This window comes from Mobula hypostoma, chromosome 4 (genome assembly GCF_963921235.1).
Source record: "Mobula hypostoma chromosome 4, sMobHyp1.1, whole genome shotgun sequence".
NCBI classification, from domain to species: Eukaryota; Metazoa; Chordata; class Chondrichthyes; order Myliobatiformes; family Myliobatidae; genus Mobula; species Mobula hypostoma.
In genome coordinates, this window is record NC_086100.1 from 138,389,824 (window position 1) to 138,411,332 (window position 21,509).

Genomic DNA, 21,509 nt, shown 5'->3' on the forward strand with positions numbered 1-21,509 from the left:
ACACTACATTTTGTTTTGGACGTTGCAACTCAGAAAGAGTCAAGAATCAACGTAATTTGCTATATACATTTACATGTATTAGGAACTTGAGGTGTGTTGACACAACATGCAACAAAATCAACAACACTAAACAATTAAAAGGAATAAAGAACTATATAAAATAATCTTAGAAGTAAAGATATGGAAAAAATGTGCATAAATATTGTACATAACCAGCATGTATTTATAATGTAAATGATTCCGGTCTCAGCTCAAAATGTCAACATTTTATTCCCCTCCGTGGAAGTTGCCTGACCTGCTGTGTTCCTCCAGTATTTTGTGTGTGTTATTTTACCAGATTATTATTTATTGCAAATTAAAATATTCCATGAGATAGTTTACATGTTCATAATGAGGAATAATGAATTTACTATCGTGGCGTTGTGGGTTAGAGCGACATTATGACAGCTTGGAGCGTTGGAGTTTAGAGTTCAATTCTGGTGTCACCTGTAAGGAGTTTGTACGTTCTCCCCATAAACTGCGTGGGTTTCCTCCAAACACAAACAAGTTCAAATCTGCAGATGATGGAAATCCAAGCAAAGTGCACAAAGTGCTGGAGGAATTCAGCAGGCCAGGCAGCATCTATGGAAAAGAGTACAGTCGACGTTTCGGACCGAGACCCTTCGGCAGGACTGGAGAAAAAAAGCTGAGGGGTAGATTTAAAAGGTGGGGGGAGGGGAGAGAGCAAAACACAAGGTGGCAGGTGAAACCTGGAGGGGAAAGAATGAAGTAAAGGGCTGGGAAGTTGATTGGTGAAAGAGACAGAAGGCCCATGGAAGAAAGAAAAGGGGGGAGGAGAGAGAGAGAGAGTGCGATGGATGGGCAAGCAGATAAGGTGAGAGAGGGAAATGGGGAAGGAGAGGAGGGTGGGGGTCATTACTGAAAGTTTGAGAAATCGATGTTCATGCCATCAGGCTGGAGGCTACCTAAGTGCAATATAAGGTGTTGTTCCTTCAACCTAAGTGTGGCCTCATCACAACAATGGAGGAGGCCATGGATAGACATATTGGAATGGGAATTGAACATGGAATTAAAATGGATGCTTGGTGCTTGGCGAAGTAGTCTCCCAATCTACGTCAGGTCTCACCGATATACAAGAGGCCACACCGGGAGCACCAAACACAGTATATGACCCCAACAGACTCACAGGCGAAGTGCCGTCTCACCTGGAAGGACTGTTTAGGGCCCTGGAAGGTTGTGAGGGAGGAAGTGTAGGGGCAGGTGTAGCACTTGTTCCGCTTGCAAGGATAAATGCCAGGAGGTAGATCAGTGGGGAGGAGCAAATAGACAAGGGAGTTGCATAGGGAGCAATCCCTACAGAAAGCAGAGCTCTTCCACTTCACACTCATCAGCTCTTACCCATCCTCCCACTACCCTACCAGGGAGGGTTTCTCTTGTCCTCACCTACCACCATACCAGCCTCTGCGACCAGCACATAATTCTCCAAAACTTCCGCCATCTCCAACGGGATTCCACCACCAAGCACATCTTTCCCTCCCCCTCACTTTCTGTATTCCGCAGGGATCGGTTCCTATGTGACTCCCTTGTCCATTCGTCCCTCCCCACTGATCTCCCTTCTGGCACTTATCCTTGCGTGCGGAACAAGTGTTACATCAGCCCCTATACCTCCTCCCTCACTACCGTTCAGGGCCTCAAACAGTCCTTCCAGGTGAGGCGACACTTCACCTGTGAGTCTGTTGGGGTCATCTACTGTGTTTGGTGCTCCCAGTGTGGCCTCCTGTATATTGGTGAGGCCTGACATAGACTGCGAGACCGCTTTGCTGAAAACCTACATTCTGTCCACCAGAACAAGCGGGATCTCCCTGTGGCCACCCACTTTAATTCCACTTCCCATTCCCATTCCGATATTTCTATCCATGGCCTCCTCCACTGTCGTGATGAGGCCACACTCAGGTTGAAGGAAGAACACCTTATATTCCATTTAGGTAGCCTCCAGCCTGATGGCATGAACATCGATTCCTCAAACTTTCAGTAATGACCCCCACCCCCCCCTCACCATTTCCCATTTCCCTCTCTCACCTTATCTCCTTGCTTTTGATCCAGCACCTGATTTATTTATAATCCTAATTACTTACCTGTTGTGTATTCAATATTTCAATAATACGAGTAATCTTGCTTGATTGAACTTTCTTGTTCATTTAAATAATTAATTATGGGTTACATGTATGAATATGTTAATTGCATATGTCATCACACTACTATGTGATACGTGTGCTCCTCGATTAAAGTAAAGACAAAGTTACACCTGCACTCCAGGACTCCCTTGTCTTTCCTTTAATGAGTTTAATGTTTTGAAGGTACAAGACGTAACAATATGGATAACATAAGGTGAGATTTAGCAACTACCTAGTACATGGGTAAAAGTTCCTGCAGTAACCATCTTGCAGCTGATGGATTAATTTGTGTCATTCTGCACTGCTTGAATCTAAATTTAGCTGAAGGAAAATGACCCACAGGAAAAGACTTGTGTTTCACAATCAAACGTTAGTGCAGAGTTTTAGGGGTTAAATCATAAAGTCTCCCAAATGGGCACAAGGGTCTAGTTAAGGTCCAGCTAAAGGCGGCAGCTGAATGAAACAGAAGTATTGAAGTCAAATTAAAGTCCTTCAGCACTTGCAGTTTGCAACAATGGTGAGAAATACCATATAGCTCAGAGTCAGAACGATGTCCAACAAGTCAAAGACCCACAAGGGATGGATAATTTACTAAAAACCCATGCTGGCAGTGTATGGAGGAGACCATAAGACATAGGAGCAGAATTAGGCCATGGTCTGCCATTCCATCATGGCTGATCCCAGATCCCACTCAACCCCCTGCACCTGCCTCCTTGCCATATCCTTAGATGCCCTGACCGGTCAGGAAACTATCAACTTCTGCCTTAAAAATACCCACAGACCTGGTCTCCACTGCAGTCCGTGGCAGAGCATTCCACAGATTCACTACTCTCTGGCTAAAAAAAATCTTCCTTACCTCTGTTCTAAAAGGTCGCCCATCATTTTGAGGCTGTGCACTTTGGTTCTGAATACCCCCATCATAGGAAACATCCTCTCCACATCCACCTTACCTAGTCCTTTCAACATTCCATAGCTTTCAATGAAATCCCTCCCACATTCTCCTAAAGTCTAGTGAGTACAGGCCCAAAGCTGCCAAACGCTCCTCATTTGTTAACCCCTTCTTGTCCTGAATCATCCTCGTGAACCTCCTTTGGACTCTCTCCAATGATGACACATCCTATCTGAGACATGGCGCCCAAAAATGTTATTTTGTTGACTTGGTCAACACTGCATTAGCTGGGCAGTACCACATTTCTACTTGGGGGCCTGCTGTGTACAAATTGGCTGTTTCATCTCAAAATTGTCATTACTTTATTGCTTTAGGCTATCCCAGTGAATAGCTTAATATTAATGCATCGTACAGAAGCATGAAAACACACACTCTTAACCTCATAATCTAACTTGTCATGCTACTTGCATTTAATGTCTACCTGCACTACATAAATAACTGTAACACTACATTCTGCATTCTGTATTTGCTTTTCACTTTGCACTACCTCAATGTACTGTATGGATGGCATGCAAGTCAAGATTTTCCACTGTGTCTCTGCACATGTGACAATGGATTACCAATCTTATACTATGGAGCCACTGGGGTTGACCAAGTATTCCTAGTGTCTTTGTCCTCAAAGTTAACAAGTTACAAACAGTGAAAAAAACATATACTGAAAATGTACATAAAGTCTTTGCAACTCTGTTAGTTAATTGCCATAAATATTTTTACCAATATCAACATTCATAATGAAGACTTGATGAAATAACATATCTTTATAATTTAGATAGATCAGACCTTTTCACTTGTCTTTTCAGATGACGTGGATGATGTCACTCTGTGCCAACAAGCATTTCTAGAGGTTAACAACAGATTGCACAAAGCAGAGGAAGAAAGTCTGATTTACTCCCGGGAACTGAAGAGCCTCTTGGATGAGATTAAACATGCGTTGGTTGTGACAACAAAGGCGATGGGTAATGACACAACCATGGCCCTATCTGACTTCCCAGGTACGGTATATCAGCAGCTCCCGTACTTTTTGTTTCTGCACATTTAAGTGGTAAGTGGCATTGATCTGGTTTCTTTAAATGTTGATAATGGTTGGGAACAAGCAAGACACTGATCTTTCTGAAAGATGTTATATCAGTTGATAATTGTTCATCCAAAGATAAAACACATAGGTTAAAATACAACTAGGAATCTGGAAATGCTGGAAACCCACTCTAAAATCAAGAAATGCTAAAAGCAGTTGGCTGATGACTTGGCATTAGAAATTTTGTGTTCTTTCCAGGGAAGCAGGATGAGCTAGAATCAGGTTGGATGGTGCTTAAGGAGCAGCAAGGGTCAAAAAAGTTAGAGTACACTCAAAGATAGAAATTAGAAGGGTAAAGAAAAAGTCTGAGTTGGACCTGACAGGAAAATCCAAAGAGTTTCTATAGAAATATTAAGAGTTAAAGAATGGCATTGAAGAGAGTAGGTCCTCTTAGAGACCAGGAGGGACATCTATGTCTTAAGCCATAGGAGGTGGAGTGGGGTTTTAATGAATATTGATGCTAGGTGTCTACTGAAGAGAAAATAATTGTTGCTCAAGAAATTAAAAAAAAACATGTGGAGGTGTTTTGGAGAACATTCGTATTACCAGGGAGGAGGTTTTTGCAGCCTTACTGCACAATAAGGTGGATAAGTCCCAAGGGCCTGGCTGAATACATCCTTGGAGTTTGTGGGAGGGAGAGAAGAAATTGTGGAGTCTCTTGTTGACATATTTGTTTCATCATTAGCCACTGATGAGATTCGTAAAGATTGGAAAGTGAATAATGTTGTTCAACACACTCAGAATGTTGGAGGAGCTCAGCAAATCGGACAGCATCTATGGATGAGAATGGACTGTTGACATTTTGGTCCAAAACCTTTCATCAGGACTAGAAAGGAAAGGAGCAGAAGCCAATGTAAGAAAGTGGGGAAGAGAATGAGTACAAGCTGGGAGGTGATGGGAGAAGGTACATGGGTGTTGAATTAAGAAGCTGGGAGGAGATATGTGCTGAAGAAGAAGCAATCTATTAAGAGAGGACAGTGGACTACAGAAGAAAGGGAATGAGGAGGGGAACCAAAGGGAGGTGAGGGGAAGAGAAAGGGTATCCAGAGTGAAGAACAGAAAAAGAGAGAAGACAATGTGGAGAGAGAGAAATCACCAGAAGTTAAAGCATCTGCAGACTCTTGTGTTTATGACTAATGTTCTGTTGATTAAAAAGGGTAGCAAGGACAAGCCAGTCAGTCTGTTATCTGAGGTGGGGAATTCTGAAGGACAGGATTACCATTGTGTTGGTAGACAGAATCTAATTAGGAGGAGTGAGCATGGCTTTCTGTGTGGGAAGTTGTGTTTATTAAATCTTTTTGAGTTCTTTGAAGAGGTAAAAGTAGAGTGGACGAAGGTAGTGTAGTGCATGTTGTCTTTTTGGACTTTAGCGAGGCCTTTGATATGGCCCCTGTGGTAGGCTAGTCTAAAAGTCCTCTGGAATCCTGGAAGAGTTAGTTAGGGAGATTGACGGAAGGGCACTTAGTGTTTGAAGGTTGTTTCTTGGAATGGAGACTGGTGACTGGTGGTGTGCTCTAGGGATCGGTGTTGGCATCCCTGTTATTTGAATGTGAATGCACAAGGCTTGATCAGCAAGTTTGCAGGTGACATGAAATTAAAAGGTGTTGTTCATAGTGAAGAAGATTATCATTGATTACAGGGGTACTTTAATAAATTATGGAAGTGGGCTGAGAAATGACAAATGGATTTCAATACAGGTAAGTGTAAGGTAGTGCATTTTAGAAAGTCAGACTAGAGTAGGGCACTAGAGAGTGTAATTGAACAGAGGGACTATGAATAAATGTACATAGTTAATTAAAAATTGCATCCTGGGTAGACAGTGTGGAGAAAAAGGCATTCAGCACATTGGTTTCATCCATCAGGGCACTGAGTACAGGCATTGGGTCTTGTGTACAAGTTATTGGAGTACTGTGTGCAGTTTTGTTCACCTCCAGTTACAGGAAGGGTCTGGTTAAACTGGAAAGAGTGCAGAAAAGATTTCGAAGGATGTTACTAGGACTAGAGAGTCTGAGCTAAAGAGCTAGGTCTTTATTCCTTGGAAAGTAGGGGAATGAGCAGCCACCTTATAGATGTGTTTAAAAGATAAGATAGATGGCAAGTCTTTTCCCCAGAGTAGGGGAGTCCAAAACTAGGGGCATAGATTTAGAATGCAAGTGGGAGGATTTGAAAGATACCTGAGGGGTAACTTTTTCATGCAGAGGGTGGTGAGTGTATGGAATGAGCTGCCAGAAGAAGTAGTTAAGGCAGCATGATTTAAGACGTATTTAGATGGGTACATGAAGGGATGAGAGCTTGGAAGGATATGGGCCGAACGCAGGAAATTGGGTGGATAACATGGTTGGTATGGACTCATGGGGGCAAAGAGCCTATATCCGTGCTGTATTGTTCGACGGCTCTATATAATGTGGGAACTGTATACAAGCTCTCAAATAATAGTGGGTTATTCCTGTAGATGATTAATACTGTGGTTAACACTACCTACATTGGAAGAAAAATAACAATGGAATAGCAACACAAAATTGCCAGCATTACAGAACAGAACAGAAGGACCTAGGAGGGGTAAGCGATTCCCCGAAACTAGCATTGCAGGAAGACAGATCTGTGAAGAGGACTTTATAATAGCAGTTTGTGTTAGTCTCACCTGCATGCTCAGATTCTGCTTTGGAAACCTTCATGCACTCCTGCTTTATGAATTTGTACCTGGAAATGGACAAAGCTTTTTTGGAATCCCTTGATGCTATCACTAATAACATTGCTTTGTGATACCTTATCAATTTTGTTAACGGTGTTTGGATTTGTTACCATGTAATGGCAGCTTCCTTGTTGGTGCTTGAACCTTCACTTCAAGGCTTATTCGTATTTCAAATTTTCTCGATACTTTTCAAAGTAAATTTTAAGCCTAGTCCTTTGACCGCTTTATTTGGTATTGTTGGAGGAAAGGATATTATTTTGGAGTCACCTGACTTGCACATTTTGGGTTTTATTTCTCTTATGGCCAGAAGGACGCTCTTGCTTAAATGGAAAGGTGCGGCCCCTCCTATTCACGCTCAATGGTTACGTGATGTGATGTCACGTTTAAATTTAGAGAAGGTTCGATGTTCAATCTCTGAATCTAGCCAAGATTTCCAAACATTGAGGGGACCTTTTTGAATTATTTTCAAAACCTTTGATTTGCTGTTAAAGCACAGATGATGACTAATAATTTTTTTTCTCTTTTTTTTCCCTTCACTAATCAGCTTCGATCTTGGTAGTGGGTTAGATTTTTTTATATAATAAAATTACTATATTTCAATGATACGAATTAATTAATCTGTATGAATATGGGGTAAGGAGTCTTTATATGCGATTTAGTATAATGTATTGATATTGTTTTCTTGTACTCTGTATTCTTATATGTAAAATTAATAATAAAAATGTTGGAAAAAGAAAAGAAAGGCTTATTTGTTTTGCTGCCACTGACATTCTTAGAATAGATCCAGTTTTGATACCTTTACTAGAAATCGTAGTGTACTATACCACGGGGAAAAGGGATACAGGCTCCAGATGAAGGATCTTGGCCTAAAGTGTTAGCTGGCCTTGGCTCTTTACAGATGCTGCCTGACCTGCTGAATTCCTCCATCTTCCTCTGTGTGGCTACAGAATCCAGCATCTGCAGACCCTTGGGTCTCCAAATTTGCAGTGCAGCCAGTACAAAGAAAGTTTCAAATATTTATTTATCTTGAACTTAAATATATCCAATCATTTTCCTTCACTGTCCTCACATAAACTTACTCTTTTCTATTCAAATCTCATTTTACCTTTCACTTATTACTTGCCCTGTTTGCCTCTTCTGGACTTTGTGACATTTTTTATCATCCTTGTTTGCTTGATTGCAGACTGAATGACTCTTTGAATGTTTGTTATTTTGACTTCTGTGATAAATATCCTTCGAATCTGCCTCTCGAACTATTTGATGTTTCAATGTTTGTTCACCTAATTAGTATTCTGAGCCTACTTATTTCAAGTACCCCAGAGTGTAAGCATATTCCTAGTAGATTTACTAAGCTGATACCTTGTGCTAGGAGTTCACTGTGTCTGTCTAAGATTTTTTTTCACCCATATTCTCGGCATTTCTCATGGTTAGAATGAGGAACATGTGTACGCATGCAGACATAATATTACTTTTTTGCCCAATCCATTATTTCTGAATTCCTTAGTGTGCAAATATGTACAGAACTTACCTCAGGCCCATTATGGATCATGACTCACATCTCAATGGGATGGAAAATTTCAAGGATTCCAATCTTCCAAGTGAAGAATTTCAACTCAGAATTGAACAGCCATACATCAAAGCTGGTGCTCCCGATGTGGCCTTCTATATACCGGCGAGACCCGACGCAGACTGGGAGATGGTTTTGCTGACCACCTACGCTCTGTCCACCAGAGAAAGCAGGATCTCCCAGTGGTCACACATTTTAATTCCACATCCCATTCCCTTTCTGATATGTCTATCCACGGCCTCCTCTACTGTAAAGATGAACCACACTCAGGTTGAAAGAACAACACCTTATATTCCGTCTGGGTAGCCTCCAACCTGATGGCATGAACATTGACTTCTCTAACTTCCGCTAATGCCCCTCCTCCCCCTCGTACCCCATCCGTTATTTATTTATAGACACACATTCTTTCTCTCACTCTCCTTTTTCTCCCTCTGTCCCTCTGACTATACCCCTTGCCCATCCTCTGGGTTTTTCCCCCCTCCCCCTTTTCCTTCTCCCTGGACCTCCTGTCCCATGATCCCCTCATATCCCTTTTGCCAATCACCTGTCCAGCTCTTGGCTCCATCCCTCCCCCTCCTGTCTTCTCCTATCATTTTGTATCTCCCCCTCCCCCTCCCACTTTCAAACTTCTTACTAGCTCTTCTTTCAGTTAGTCCTGACGAAGGGTCTCGGCCTGAAACGTCGACTGTACCTCTTCCTACAGATGTTGCTTGGCCTGCTGCGTTCACCAGCAACTTTGATATGTGTTGCTTGAATTTCCAGCATCTGCAGAATTCCTTGCGTGTATATCAAAGATTTTTGGTTTAGTCCAGAAAGCACCAGAAATGTGATTTTTACACACCTTATCAGTTAAAAACAGGTATTTGGTGCTAAATTTTGACAACTTTGCTACAGTGTGTGTGTTTAGTCTCTTCGTCAGCAGGTGACTGCGTAGCTGACCACTTAGGAAGTTTCCTCAATCTGAGTCGATAGTTTCAGTGAGCAAACAAAGTGGCAGTCTTCAAACTGAAAACTGAAGAAAGGATCAGAGGTCAGGTCATTGGTTATCTTTCTCACTGAAACAAAATAACACTGAAGCATACCACTCTCAGAAGTGGCATGTGGATGGGATCATTCCAAACTTGCTCCTTATCACTTGTCACTTTGCAAAGCTAATTAGAAAAATAATGAGGAAAGAGTCACTTCCATTGTGCCATTTCATTTTACAAAGCTAACATGAAATAGCTTAAACTTCACTGAAAACTTCATTCTCTTTGCAGATTTTGCGTAAAACAAGTCAGTTTCCAGCTCCATAATCTCCAAAAAAAATGTCTTTCTTCTGGAAGGTAGGACAAAACAGTGAGAGACACAAATGAGATGGCACATATTCGTTTACAGCCTACGGCCTGGGCCCAGAATTTCTTTACCACATTATTCAGAGCATTGCCAATGTAATCCTTTCTACATGAGTGAAGAGTAGAAATTACTACTAACAATAGACTTATATTAGTCTTTTCTCTTTCATACAAGATACTTCGATAATCTTCCAATGTATGTTATGTTTTATGAGGTTGAAATCTCTAGTCCTAGCAGGATAATTTGCTCTCCTAAACCTTTAAGCACAAGGAGAGCTACCATATAATTCTCATATACTGTACACCTAGGGTCTCATCAAGAAATAACATTTCTTGATCATCAGCCGTGAATAAATTCCAGCATCTGAACGACTTGCTATATTAAGTTACTGAAATACCTTGTTTGCCTTTGTGAAATTTTTGCATGATAAGAATGAGTAACTTCACTTCCATTATTGATTCTGTGGATTCCTTAAGACGATGTAATTCACAATCAGAATCGGAATCAGGTTTAATATCACTGGCATATGTTGTTTTGCTGCAGCAGTACGCTGCAGTACATAATAAAAAAAACTATAAATTACAAAAAGAATTATAATTGATTAAATAATAAGTGCAAAAAGAGAGCGAAAAAAAGAAGAAAAAAGTGAGTACTGTACATGGGTTCATTGTCCATTCAGAAATCTGATGGCGGTGGGAAAGAAGCTATTCCTATTGTTGAGTGGAGTTATCACTCAACAAGCTCCAAAACCTGGTCCTCTGTACCTCCCTCTGCAACTGGATCCTTGACTTCATCAGGATACCACAGCCAATGTGGATTGGAAATACTATCTTCTCCCCATTGACTGTCAACACTGGCACACCTCAAGAATGCATGCTTAGCCCACTGCTCCATTCTCTCTACACCCACAACTCTGTGGCTTGGCACAGCTCAGACTCCACCTATAAATTTGCTAATGACACAGATATTGTTGGCAGAATTGCATTGTATTGTATTGTATGCCTGCTTGCCACAGTCTGAAGTTCTGCCAACAATAGCTGGCAGATAAGGAGGCTAATCTTGTATTCAACTTCAGTAAGACCAAGGAACCGATCTTGGACTTCAAGAAGGGGAGGTCAAGGCAACATATGCTAGTCCTCATTAAGGGATCAGCAGTGGAAAGGGTGAGCAGTTTCCCGGGAGACAGCATCTCTGAAGATCTAGCCTGGGCCCAACACATTGATGCATTTACAACGAAGGCATGATAGCGGCTATTATTTCTTTAGGAGTTTGAGGAGACTAAGTATGTCACCAGATTTCTTCAGGTGTACCGTGAAGAGCATCTAACTGGTTGCATAGCCATCCAGCATGGAGGAGTCACTGTACAGGAGCAGATAAAGCTGCAAAAAGTTGCAAATTCAACCAGCTTCTTCATAGGCACTAGCCTCCTCAGCATCGAGGATATCTTCAAACGGCGATGCCTCCATCGTTAAGGACACTCATAGCCCAGGACATGCCCTCTTCTCATTGATTACACCAAGGAGGAGGTGTAGGAGACTGAAGATACACACTCAGCATTTCAGGAACAGCTACTTCCCATCCGCTATTAGATTTCTGAATGGGTGATGAACCCATGCGCTATTTATTTAATTTAATTTAAATATATATTTCCTATTGTAATTTATATGTTTTTTATTAATATGTATTGCAATTTACTGCTGCCACAAAACAACAAGTTTCACGACATATGCCTATGATATTAAATCTGATTCTGATTATGATGTTGCCATCTTTATTGTCCATCCTCAGTTGTCCTTGAGAAGGTGGTGATGTGCCACTTTCTTGAATAATGCCATTCTTGAAGGTGATGATACAAAGGCAAAACAATTGTTTAGGGGTCCAGGAACTAGACAATACAATTAGGAAGAAATGGTGATACATTTCCAAGACAAGGTGATGTGCAAATTGGAGGGGAGCATGCAGACAGTCCCATGAATTTGAAGCCCTTGTCCTCCTTGGTGGGAGAGGTTTGTAAGGTGCTCCTGGTCCACACTTAAGCAACCATGTGCTGGATAAGGAAAGTAAGGATGTTTAGAATGGTGGAGTAGGTGGAACATATTGGATATAGTTTACTGGTCAGACTTACTGCACACTTGGACTTTCTTATTCCAAGCACAGAGGGCTGAATGAGTTAACCCTCTTCTCCTAAGAGGAATCCCATGAGATGGAGCTGGCCTTCTAGGGCAAGCAGGGCTTGGGTAATGATGTTGAGATCATGCCCTCGAACACCCTGATGATTCATTCCAGCCAACTGAATGGTCAAGGTGGGGAAAAAGACATGAGTTTATGCCTTAGGTTCTGGAGCTTTCTTAAGTACATTAGAATTGATTAAATAACCTGATTTTCAAAAAAAGATAGATTCTGTATTACCCATAAGGCTTCTAGCTGTAGTAAATATCCTAGGTATTCCTTTTACAGGGGAGATACACCCCACTCCATTCTTGGAGTTAAGATAGCAAAGTTCTACACAGAGTAGTCATAGTAGATAATATATAGGCATCCGTCAGTCTCGTGAGACCATGGATTTGCGCCTTGGAAGGTTTCCAGGGTGCAGGTCTGGGCAAGGTTGTATGGAAGACCGGCAGTTGCCCATGCTGCAAGTCTCCCCTCTCCATGCCACCGATGTTGTCCAAGGGAAGGGCACTAGGGCTGATACAGCCTGGCACTGGTGCCGTCGTAGAGCAATGTGTGGTTAAGTGCCTTGCTCAAGGACACAACATGCTGCCTCAGCTGAGGCTCGAACTAGCGACCTTCAGATCATTAGACCGACACCTTAACTACTTGACCACGCGCCAACAGTCACAGTAGATAAAATTCTGCCTTATCTGTACTGGAGAGTTACATAAACCACTCACCATAACAAATTATAATCTAAAAGAACTAATCCACTGAAAAACCCACAAGGAGATTATTTTGGTTACAGCAGACAATGTTTCGTAGTAGCTTTCCAGTTTTAAATATTCATCAATGAGGATGACTTTTCACAGCCTTCCTTGGGAAATTGAACATTTCATCTGCTTGAAGCTGCAGAATCAAACCATTCATCAATGCTGGTAGATGTAATTCTTTACTTTGCCAGTTATGGATATAGGGCCGCTTGTGATTGTGGTGAGTAGAGCTTGTGCCTGAGCCTTCAGATAATATGGAACAGCTGAAGGCAATAAGAACAGGTCACAAACATGAGAAAATCTGCAGATGCAGGAAATACAAAGCAACACACACAAAACGCAGGAGGAAATCAGCAGGTCAGGCAGCATCTATGGGAATAAATGAACAGTCGACTTGTTGGGCCAAGACCCTTCTTCAGGACTGAGAAGGACGGGGGAAAACACCAGAATAAAAAGGTTAGGGAGGGTGATGGAGGCTAGCCAGGTAGATGGGAAGGTCAAGGGCTGGAAAAGAAGGTACCTGATTGGAGAGGAGAGTGGACCAAAGGAGAAAGGGAAAGAGGAGGGGACCCTGGAGAAGTGATAGGCATGTGAGAAGAGCTAAAAGGCCAGAGTGGGGAATGGGGGGGGGGGGATTTCTTTTATCAGAAGGAGAAATTGATAGTCATATGATCAGGTTGGAGCCACCCAGACAGAATCTAAGGCGTTGCTCCTTCACTCTGATTGTGGCCTCATCTTGGCATAAGAGAACAGGAATGGGAGTCGAAATTAAAATGTTTGGCCACCGGGAAGTTCTGCTTCTGGTGGATAGATCAGAGGTACTCGACAAAGCGGTCCCCTGATTTACGATGGGTCTCACCGAAGTAGAAGAGGCTGTGTCAGGATCACTGGACACAGTAGATGAACTCAGCAGATTTGCAGGTGAAGTGTTGCACCTGAATGGACAGGTGTAGCACTTAGGCCTCTTGCAGAGGTAAGTGCCAGGAGGGAGATTAGAGGGGAGGGACAAGTGGAAAGAGAATCGCAGAGAGAGCAATCCCTGCAGAAAACAGAAAGGGGGAGGGGCGTAAGAATATGTTTAGTGGTAGGATGCCTTTGGAGATGGTGGAAGTTGCAGAGGATAATGTGTTGGATCCGGAGGCTGATGGGGTGGTAGGTAAGGACAAGAGGGAATCTATCATTGTTAATGCAGCAGGAAGATGGGGTGAGTGTGGATGTTTGGGAAATAGAGTTGATGCGGATGAGGGCAGCGTCAATGGGGAGGGAGGGAAACCCCGATCTTTGAAGAAGGGGGACAACAGGAGTTTTCTTAGTTTAAAAATAATTTGTTTTTAGTTAAGAACATTTAACCACAGGAGAAAGGCAGAACTACATCTTAGAATATGCTGTTACAAGTAGGCTTTGTGCATACATATTGTTCATTCTAGCTTGCTGATGAAGCTTTAACATATATAAAAGAAAAATCCAATTTTCCTCTCAGCCCCAATCTCCTGCCTTCTCCTTGTATCACTTTATGCCCTGACCAATCAAGAATCTATCAATCTCTGCCTTAAATATACAAAAAGACTTGGCCCCACAGCTGCCTAAGGCAAAGAAATCCACAGATTCACCGCCCTCTGGCTAAAGAAATTCCTCCTCATCTCCGTTCTAAAAGGACAGCCCTCTATTCTGAGGCTGTGTCCTCTGGTCTTAGACTCTCCCATTCATTCTTCTAAATTCTGGTGAATACAGGCCCAGAGGCGTCAAACGCTCTTCATACGACAAGCCATTGAATCCTAGAATCATTTTCATAAGCCTCCTTTGAATCATCTCCAGTTTCTGCAGATCCTTTCTAAGATAAGGGCCCCAAAATGCTCACAATACTCCGTGAGGCCTCATCAATGCTTTATAAAGTCTCAATATTACATCCTTGCTTTTATATACCAGTCCTCTTGAAATGAATGCTAACATTGCACTTGCCTTCCTCACCTCAGACTGAACCTGCAAATTAACCTTTAGGGAATCCTGCACAAGGACTCTCAAGTCTCTTTGCATCTCATTTTTTTGCATTTTCTCTCCACTTAGAAAATAGTTAACCCTTTCAGTTCTTTTACAAAAGTTCATGAGCATACACTTCCCAACACTATTCCATCTGCTATTTCTTTGCTGATTCTCCTTCTGTAGCCTTGATACTTCCTCAAAACTACCTGCCCCTCCACCTATCTTCATATTGTCTGCAAACTTTGCAATGAAGCCATCATGCAAATCATTGACTTATAACCTAAAAAGAATTGGTCCCAACATTAACCCCTGTGGAACACCACTAGTCACCGGCAGTCAGTCAGGAAAGGCTTCCTTTATTCCCACTCTTTTCCTCCTGCCAATCAGCCACTGATTTCTTGATGCTAGAATCTTTCCTGTAATACCATTGGCTTGTAGCTTGCCTCATATATGGCACCTTGTCAAAGACCTTCTGAAAATCCAAGTACACAAAAGCAGCCAGTTCTCCTTTGTCTATCCTGCTTGTTATTTCTTCAAAGAATTCCAACAGATTTATCAGGCAAGATCTTCCTATGCTGACTACGGTCCATTTATCATGTGCCTCCCAGTACCCTGAGACCTCAACCTTAATAATCAATTCCAATATCTTCCCAACCACTGAGGTCAGACTAACTGACCTGTGATTTCGTTTCTTCTTCCTCTCTCCTTCTTGAAGTGTAGAGAGGCATTTGCAATTTTCCAGTCTTCTAGAACCATCTCAGAATCCAGTGATTCTTGAAAGATCATTAATAATGCCTCCATGATCTCTTCAGCCACCTCTTTCAGAACTCTGAGGTGTACACCATCTGGTCCAGGTGACTTCTCTAACTTCAGATCATTCTGTTTCCCAAGAACCTTCTCTCTAGTTATGATAACTTCACACACTTTATGCTCCCTGACACCTGGAACATCCATCATACTGTTGCTGTCTTCCACAATGAAGACTGTTGCAAAATACTTATTCAATTTGTCCACTATTTTGATATCCCCTATTGGCTACCTCTTCAGCATTGTTTTCCAGTGGCCCGAAATCTATTCTCACTTCTCTTTTACACTTTATGTATCAGAAGAAACTTCTGGTGTCCTCTTTAAAATTATTAGCTAGCTTAATTTTGTATTCTATCTTTACCTTCTTAATGACTTTTTAGTTGCCTTCTGTTGGCTTTTAAAAGCTTCCCAATCCTCTAACTTTCCACTAAATTTTGCTCTATTATATGCCCTCCCTTGTTATCCACAGTTGTGTCATCTTTCCTTAGTCTACTTCTTCCTCTTTGGAATATATATATCCTGTGCCTTCCAAATTGCTTCTAGAAATTCCAGCCATTGCTGCTCTGCCGTCATCCCTGCCAGTGTTCTTTTCCAATCTGTTCTGGCCAGCTCCTCTCTCATGCTTCTGTAATTCCCTTTTACTCCACTGTAATACTGACACATCTTACATTTGCTTCTGCTACTCAAATTTCAGGGTGAATTCGATCATATTATCCTGCTGAGGAGTTTCAGCCCGAAACATCGACTGTACTTTTTCCATAGATGCTGCCAGGCCTGCTGAGTCTCTCCAGCATTTTGTATGTGTTGCTCAGATTTCCAGCATCTGCAGATTTTCTCTTGTTTGTGATTCGATCATCAATATCCCCTAGGGGTTCTTTTACCTTAAGCTCTCTGGTCAATTCTGGTTCATTGCATGTTCAAACATTCTCTTTATGTTAGACTCAGTGCCATCTTCATGCTGCTCTCTTCTAAACTCAACTTCAAAGTAAACTTGCTGGTTTAACGAAGGCTGAGGTCAGGAAAAGCCAAAGTTCCTAAGCCCCTCAACCATATGATTTCCTTTCGCAGTCAGAGTATAAAAGCTGATGTCCAACATATGGTACACAGAGCAGTCTTCCTCCAAAACTAGCAGCACTTGGCAAAGACCTGAAATAGCTCCCAATAGCAGGTACTGGCAGTTAATAGTACTGCCATTTTAAACCTGTACCCTTATCTTCTTGTCCAGCAACCTAATTTTAAGGTGTAAAACAGACATTTAACTATACACATAAAATTTGCTGGTGTACGCAGCAGGCCAGGCAGCATCTGTAGGAAGAGGTACAGTCAACGTTTCGGGCCGAGACCCTTTGTCAGGACTAACTGAAGGCAGAGCTAGTAAGAGATTTGAAAGTGGGAGGGGGAGGGGGAGATCCGAAATGATAGGAGAAGACAGGAGGGGGAGGGATGGAGCCAAGAGCTGGACAGTTGATTGACAAAAGGGATATGAGAGGATCATGGGACAGGAGGCCTAGGGAGAAAGAAAGGGGGAGGGGGGAAAACCAGAGGATGGGCAAAGGGTATAGTGAGGGGGACAGAGGGAGAAAAAGGAGAGAGAGAAAAAGAATGTGTGTATATAAATAAATAACGGATGGGGAACGAGGGGGAGGTGGGGCATAGCGGAAGTTTGAGAAATCAATGTTCATGCCATCAGGTTGGAGGCTACCCAGACAGAATATAAGGTGTTGTTCTTCCAACCTGAGTGTGGCTTCATCTTTACAGTAGAGGAGGCCGTGGATAGACATATCAGAATGGGAATGGGATGCGGAATTAAAATGTGTGGCCACTGGGAGATCCTGCTTTCTCTGGCAGACAGAGCGAAGGTGTTCAGCAAAGCGGTCTCCCAGTCTGCATCGGGTTTCGCCAACATATAGAAGGCCACATCGGGAGAACCGGACGCAGTATATCACCCCAGCCGACTCACAGGTGAAGTGTCGCCTCACCTGGGAGGACTGTCTGGGGCCCTGAATGGTGGTGAGGGAGGAAGTGTAAGGGCATGTGTAACTATACCATGTTTTAGATCAAAGGTGCTTATTATATGCCAAAAATACTCTGCATTGAGTGAGGCTCCTCTTTTATCACTCAAATCACTAAATCAACTTCAAAGCCCCAATTTATGCATAATTTGTTAAGTTCATCTGTTGCTGAAATACGCCACACTGCTTTTGTTTCCTCTTCCTGACAATCTTGATCAGCCTCCCTAATTTTACACTTCAGATTCTTGAGTTCATCGAAACCTGCTGCCATTTTCTCACTCACACCAAGTTTTTCTCAGCCTCCAAAACATCAGTGGCCTCTGGTTAACTTGCAGCGTGATTTTAAAATGATCAGCTTGGCTGTCAAGTTTTTATTCCAAACAACAGGAATTCTGCAGATGCTGGAAATTCAAGCAACACACATTAAAGTTGCTGGTGAACGCAGCAGGCCAGGCAGCATCTGTAGGAAGAGGTACAGTCGACGTTTCAGGCCGAGACCCTTCGTCAGGACTAACTGACTATTCCTCTGTCTTTTTACTCTCCTCCACCCTTACAACCTTTTAAAGTACAAGCACTAATCCTGATCTCTTGATCATGCCAGAATTTACTGTTTCCACCATTAGCAGCCATGGTTCAAAGTTCTGCAATTGTTTCACTAAACTACATTATTTTCCTATCTTTCCTTGCTCCATTAAGACATTCTTTAGGACCTGATTGTTTGAGCAAGCTTTTGATTGTGAAAAAGTATTTCAGGATGTATATTGTATACATTTCTAAGACATTAAATGTACCTTTGAAATCTTTGAAATATATATTTTTTGTGGTTTGGTTGAAAACTTTGGCTGGTTACATCTAGGTCACGTGCATTGAGGTGTTTTGCTATGTTGACGGCTTTCTGCAAACTGAAGATTTTGCACGCAGTCTGGTTATGTGTAAGATATTCCCTTTCCATATAGGTTTTTCAGCCACAGGGCAGAGTAACATAAAGGTCTGTGCTCAGTTTTCTAGCCGCAGTCAGTTATGTAAGCTGTGACAGCCCATTGTACCAGTCTTGGCCCAGCTATGCTCCAGTCAGTTACAGGCAAACTTGCAACACAAATGAGGCCACAGGTGTAGGTCACAGGGCATGAGAGCCAATCTGCTCCAAGTCATGGGGTTGGATAGGCAAACAGCCTGTTCTGGCAATTCTTACTGGACTGTTCAACAAAGGCTTGTTGTACATCTCTACCTGTTTACCCTGATTTGTGCTTGGATTTCATGGATTTGTGCAAAATTATTACTTAGCTTAAAATCGTTCTACAGAGCCTGTAAGCATTTAAACACTGCAGGCTTTCAATTATTTAATATATTGAACATAAACCTTCAACTGTGCCTCCAGCCAATTTCCACGGAGGATCCTACAGACTTGCACAGCCAGAGAATTATTTGCTGAAATGTTTATGATTTGTGTGACTCTCAATATAAAACCACAGCTTTTGTTTCAGTTATGAGACTTGGCTTTGTGTAGCATCGTTCACAATTGTGGGATGTCCCAAAACAATCCACGGTCAAAGAATTGCTTTTGGATTGTAGTCTCTGCTGGTTCCTTGGTAAATCTGGAAGCTCACTTCTCATTCCAGGGGAATGAGATGAATGACCAGTTAAGTGGTACTTTAATGCAGAGTGTTGGGCGAGACATCAAGAGGCTTTCTTAAATAGCATCAAGTGCTCCATCTAGCTAACCTAGCTAATAAATCGTCAGTGAAAGACACTATATTAAATATAGTGACTAATTCAAGTAAGCACTCCCTCTATATTTAGCTGAAGTCACAGCCTGGATGTTATGCTGAAGCTGTAAGCAGTACTTGCACCCATGCTCTGCAATAATTATGCCAGATTGGCACAATCAGTAAAACCCATCAGGGATATCAGAGTCAAAAATAAGAATGGCTGTAAGCAGCATATCATCTTAACATTCATCTCCTTGTTTCCAGATCCAAAGATGATAAAAGAATTGAACTCTCCAGGAATCCTTCCAGTTCAGCTCCAAAGCATTTTCTATTACCTTCCTCATCTGATGTCTAATAAGGATAGCCTTCAGCCGAAGTTATTGATAGGTCAGGGAAGAACTGGAGGTAAGAAGCTATGAACTTAAAAAGTGTTCATAAAAATGATCAAATGTTAAATGCTTCTGCCTGAAATCTTAACATAAATGGGTAACTTTAAAAGCTTTCCATTACCTTTTCTCATATTGTCCAGTCATTTTTGAAAATACTCAACAATTAAACTTTGACCGCTCTTCTTTCAGTTTTGCGAAATCTTTCACTGTCTCGAATTTTGCAGTTGAAATATTTTCTCACTCTCTCTAGGCTAGTATAGTCAAACCTTGAAGATTTTGAATGACTACGGACATGGACAAAATGTAAAAGCTTAAAAAAACTTACATTTGCATAACATCCTCCTCAAACTTCTTATAACCTGCACATTTGAGTTGTCATGCCAATCAAAATGCAACCAGTCAGGATACTGGTAAAAGTACCGCTGTAGAAGCTTGTTAGAGTGTTCTGTGACAAGCTGGACTTCCTTAACTTCAGCAGGTCAGAAAACAAGAAGCAGAGTTAACATTTTAGATCAAAGATAGTTCAATAATTTTCATGTCAATCTGAAATGGTATCTTAACCACTGCTATATTTACACACCAGCTCTGTGCTAACAAATGGAGAAGCTGGCAGGAAACAAGCTAAGTCCATTGACAGTACTTCAAAGGGATAAGAGAACATCAAGGACAATCTTCCTTATTCACATAACATATTGAATCTAAGGAATTAAAACACCTTCGGCTTGTATTTGTTGGCTTCGTATCTTAATTTCCAGGAAACTTAAGTATGCTGTTTGATGAAAAGATCACAACAAAGGCCACAACAGAAGGACAAAAAAGAAAATATGTCACTGATTTAAAGATTGCCTGGTTTATGTATAAATGAAAGAGTTGCCATGTAACTGTCTTTATTGTACTTCATGTTAGCTTACTAAATAGAATAAGCAGCTCATCTATCTGCCTTCCCATTTATGATGACTGCAAAATATGAAGAATTATTAAACTCCATTTACTGTCTAACCTTGACTGGGTCACAACCACTAACTGATCATAAAGGCTGACTTCATCAAGCATACTGGAACCAGAAAGCTACTCACATCTCAAGGCTGCTTCCCGTCCAATTAAGTCATAATTGATCAAATCCATTTATACGCATTCACTCATCCTCCCTTGGTGCCCTCGTGTGATAACAACCTATTTTTCCATCCATTGCTTTTTTGGGCGTTCCTGGTTCCCGCTACTAGTTGTTGTTGAGCGGTGTTACAAAAACAACCTGGTACTCATCACCGGTAAGACCAAAGAATTAATTATGGTCTTCAGGACCGGGAAGTCGAGGGAACACACACCTGTCCTCATTGAAGGGATCAGCAGTGGAAAGGGTGAGCAGCTTCAAGTTCCTGAGTGTCAACGTTTCAGAGGATCTGTTGTGGGCCCAACGTACCAATGCAATCACAAAGACGGCACACCAGCAGCTATATTTCATCAGTAGTTTGAGGAGACTGGGCAAGCCACCGAACTCTAGCAAATTTCTACAGATTTATCATCGACAGCTGAGGAAGAGTCTCAGAGCAGCAAGCTGACTGGCTCTTCCTTCACCTCAGGCCCCGACAGCCTAACCTTTTCAATCTGGCCATTCTCATTTAAGTGGTTGCGGAAGACACTAAGAATAAGTAGTATACAAAGCTTCTATCGTTCAACTAACTCACATGAATTTGACATGCTGCCAACTTTGGATTAAATGGGCACAGGTTAGTCACTCATCACACGCCTGCTTCAAAGTTCAGGGAACATCTGATTTTGACTCCCGGAGTGTCTAGTTAATGAATGGTTGTCTTGGTAGTTTTATGGCAGTTGTACAGTAGTTAATCTGCTGAAAGGCAATTAAGTAAATACTTTGCTGCTCCAGGTGCTGTA

At 41.9% G+C, this 21,509-nt stretch overlaps 1 protein-coding gene across 1 annotated transcript in view; it reads left to right on the plus strand.

The window, feature by feature from the left end:
• LOC134345637 (alpha-1,3-mannosyl-glycoprotein 4-beta-N-acetylglucosaminyltransferase B-like) overlaps positions 1-21,509 on the plus strand; it is a 175,030-nt gene that overhangs the window by 56,199 nt on the left and 97,322 nt on the right. Inside the window, exons 2-3 of the mRNA XM_063046630.1 lie at positions 3,924-4,115; positions 19,492-19,632. Coding sequence (XP_062902700.1) covers positions 3,924-4,115; positions 19,492-19,632 — 333 coding nt within the window. The remainder of the gene's footprint in view (positions 1-3,923; positions 4,116-19,491; positions 19,633-21,509) is intronic.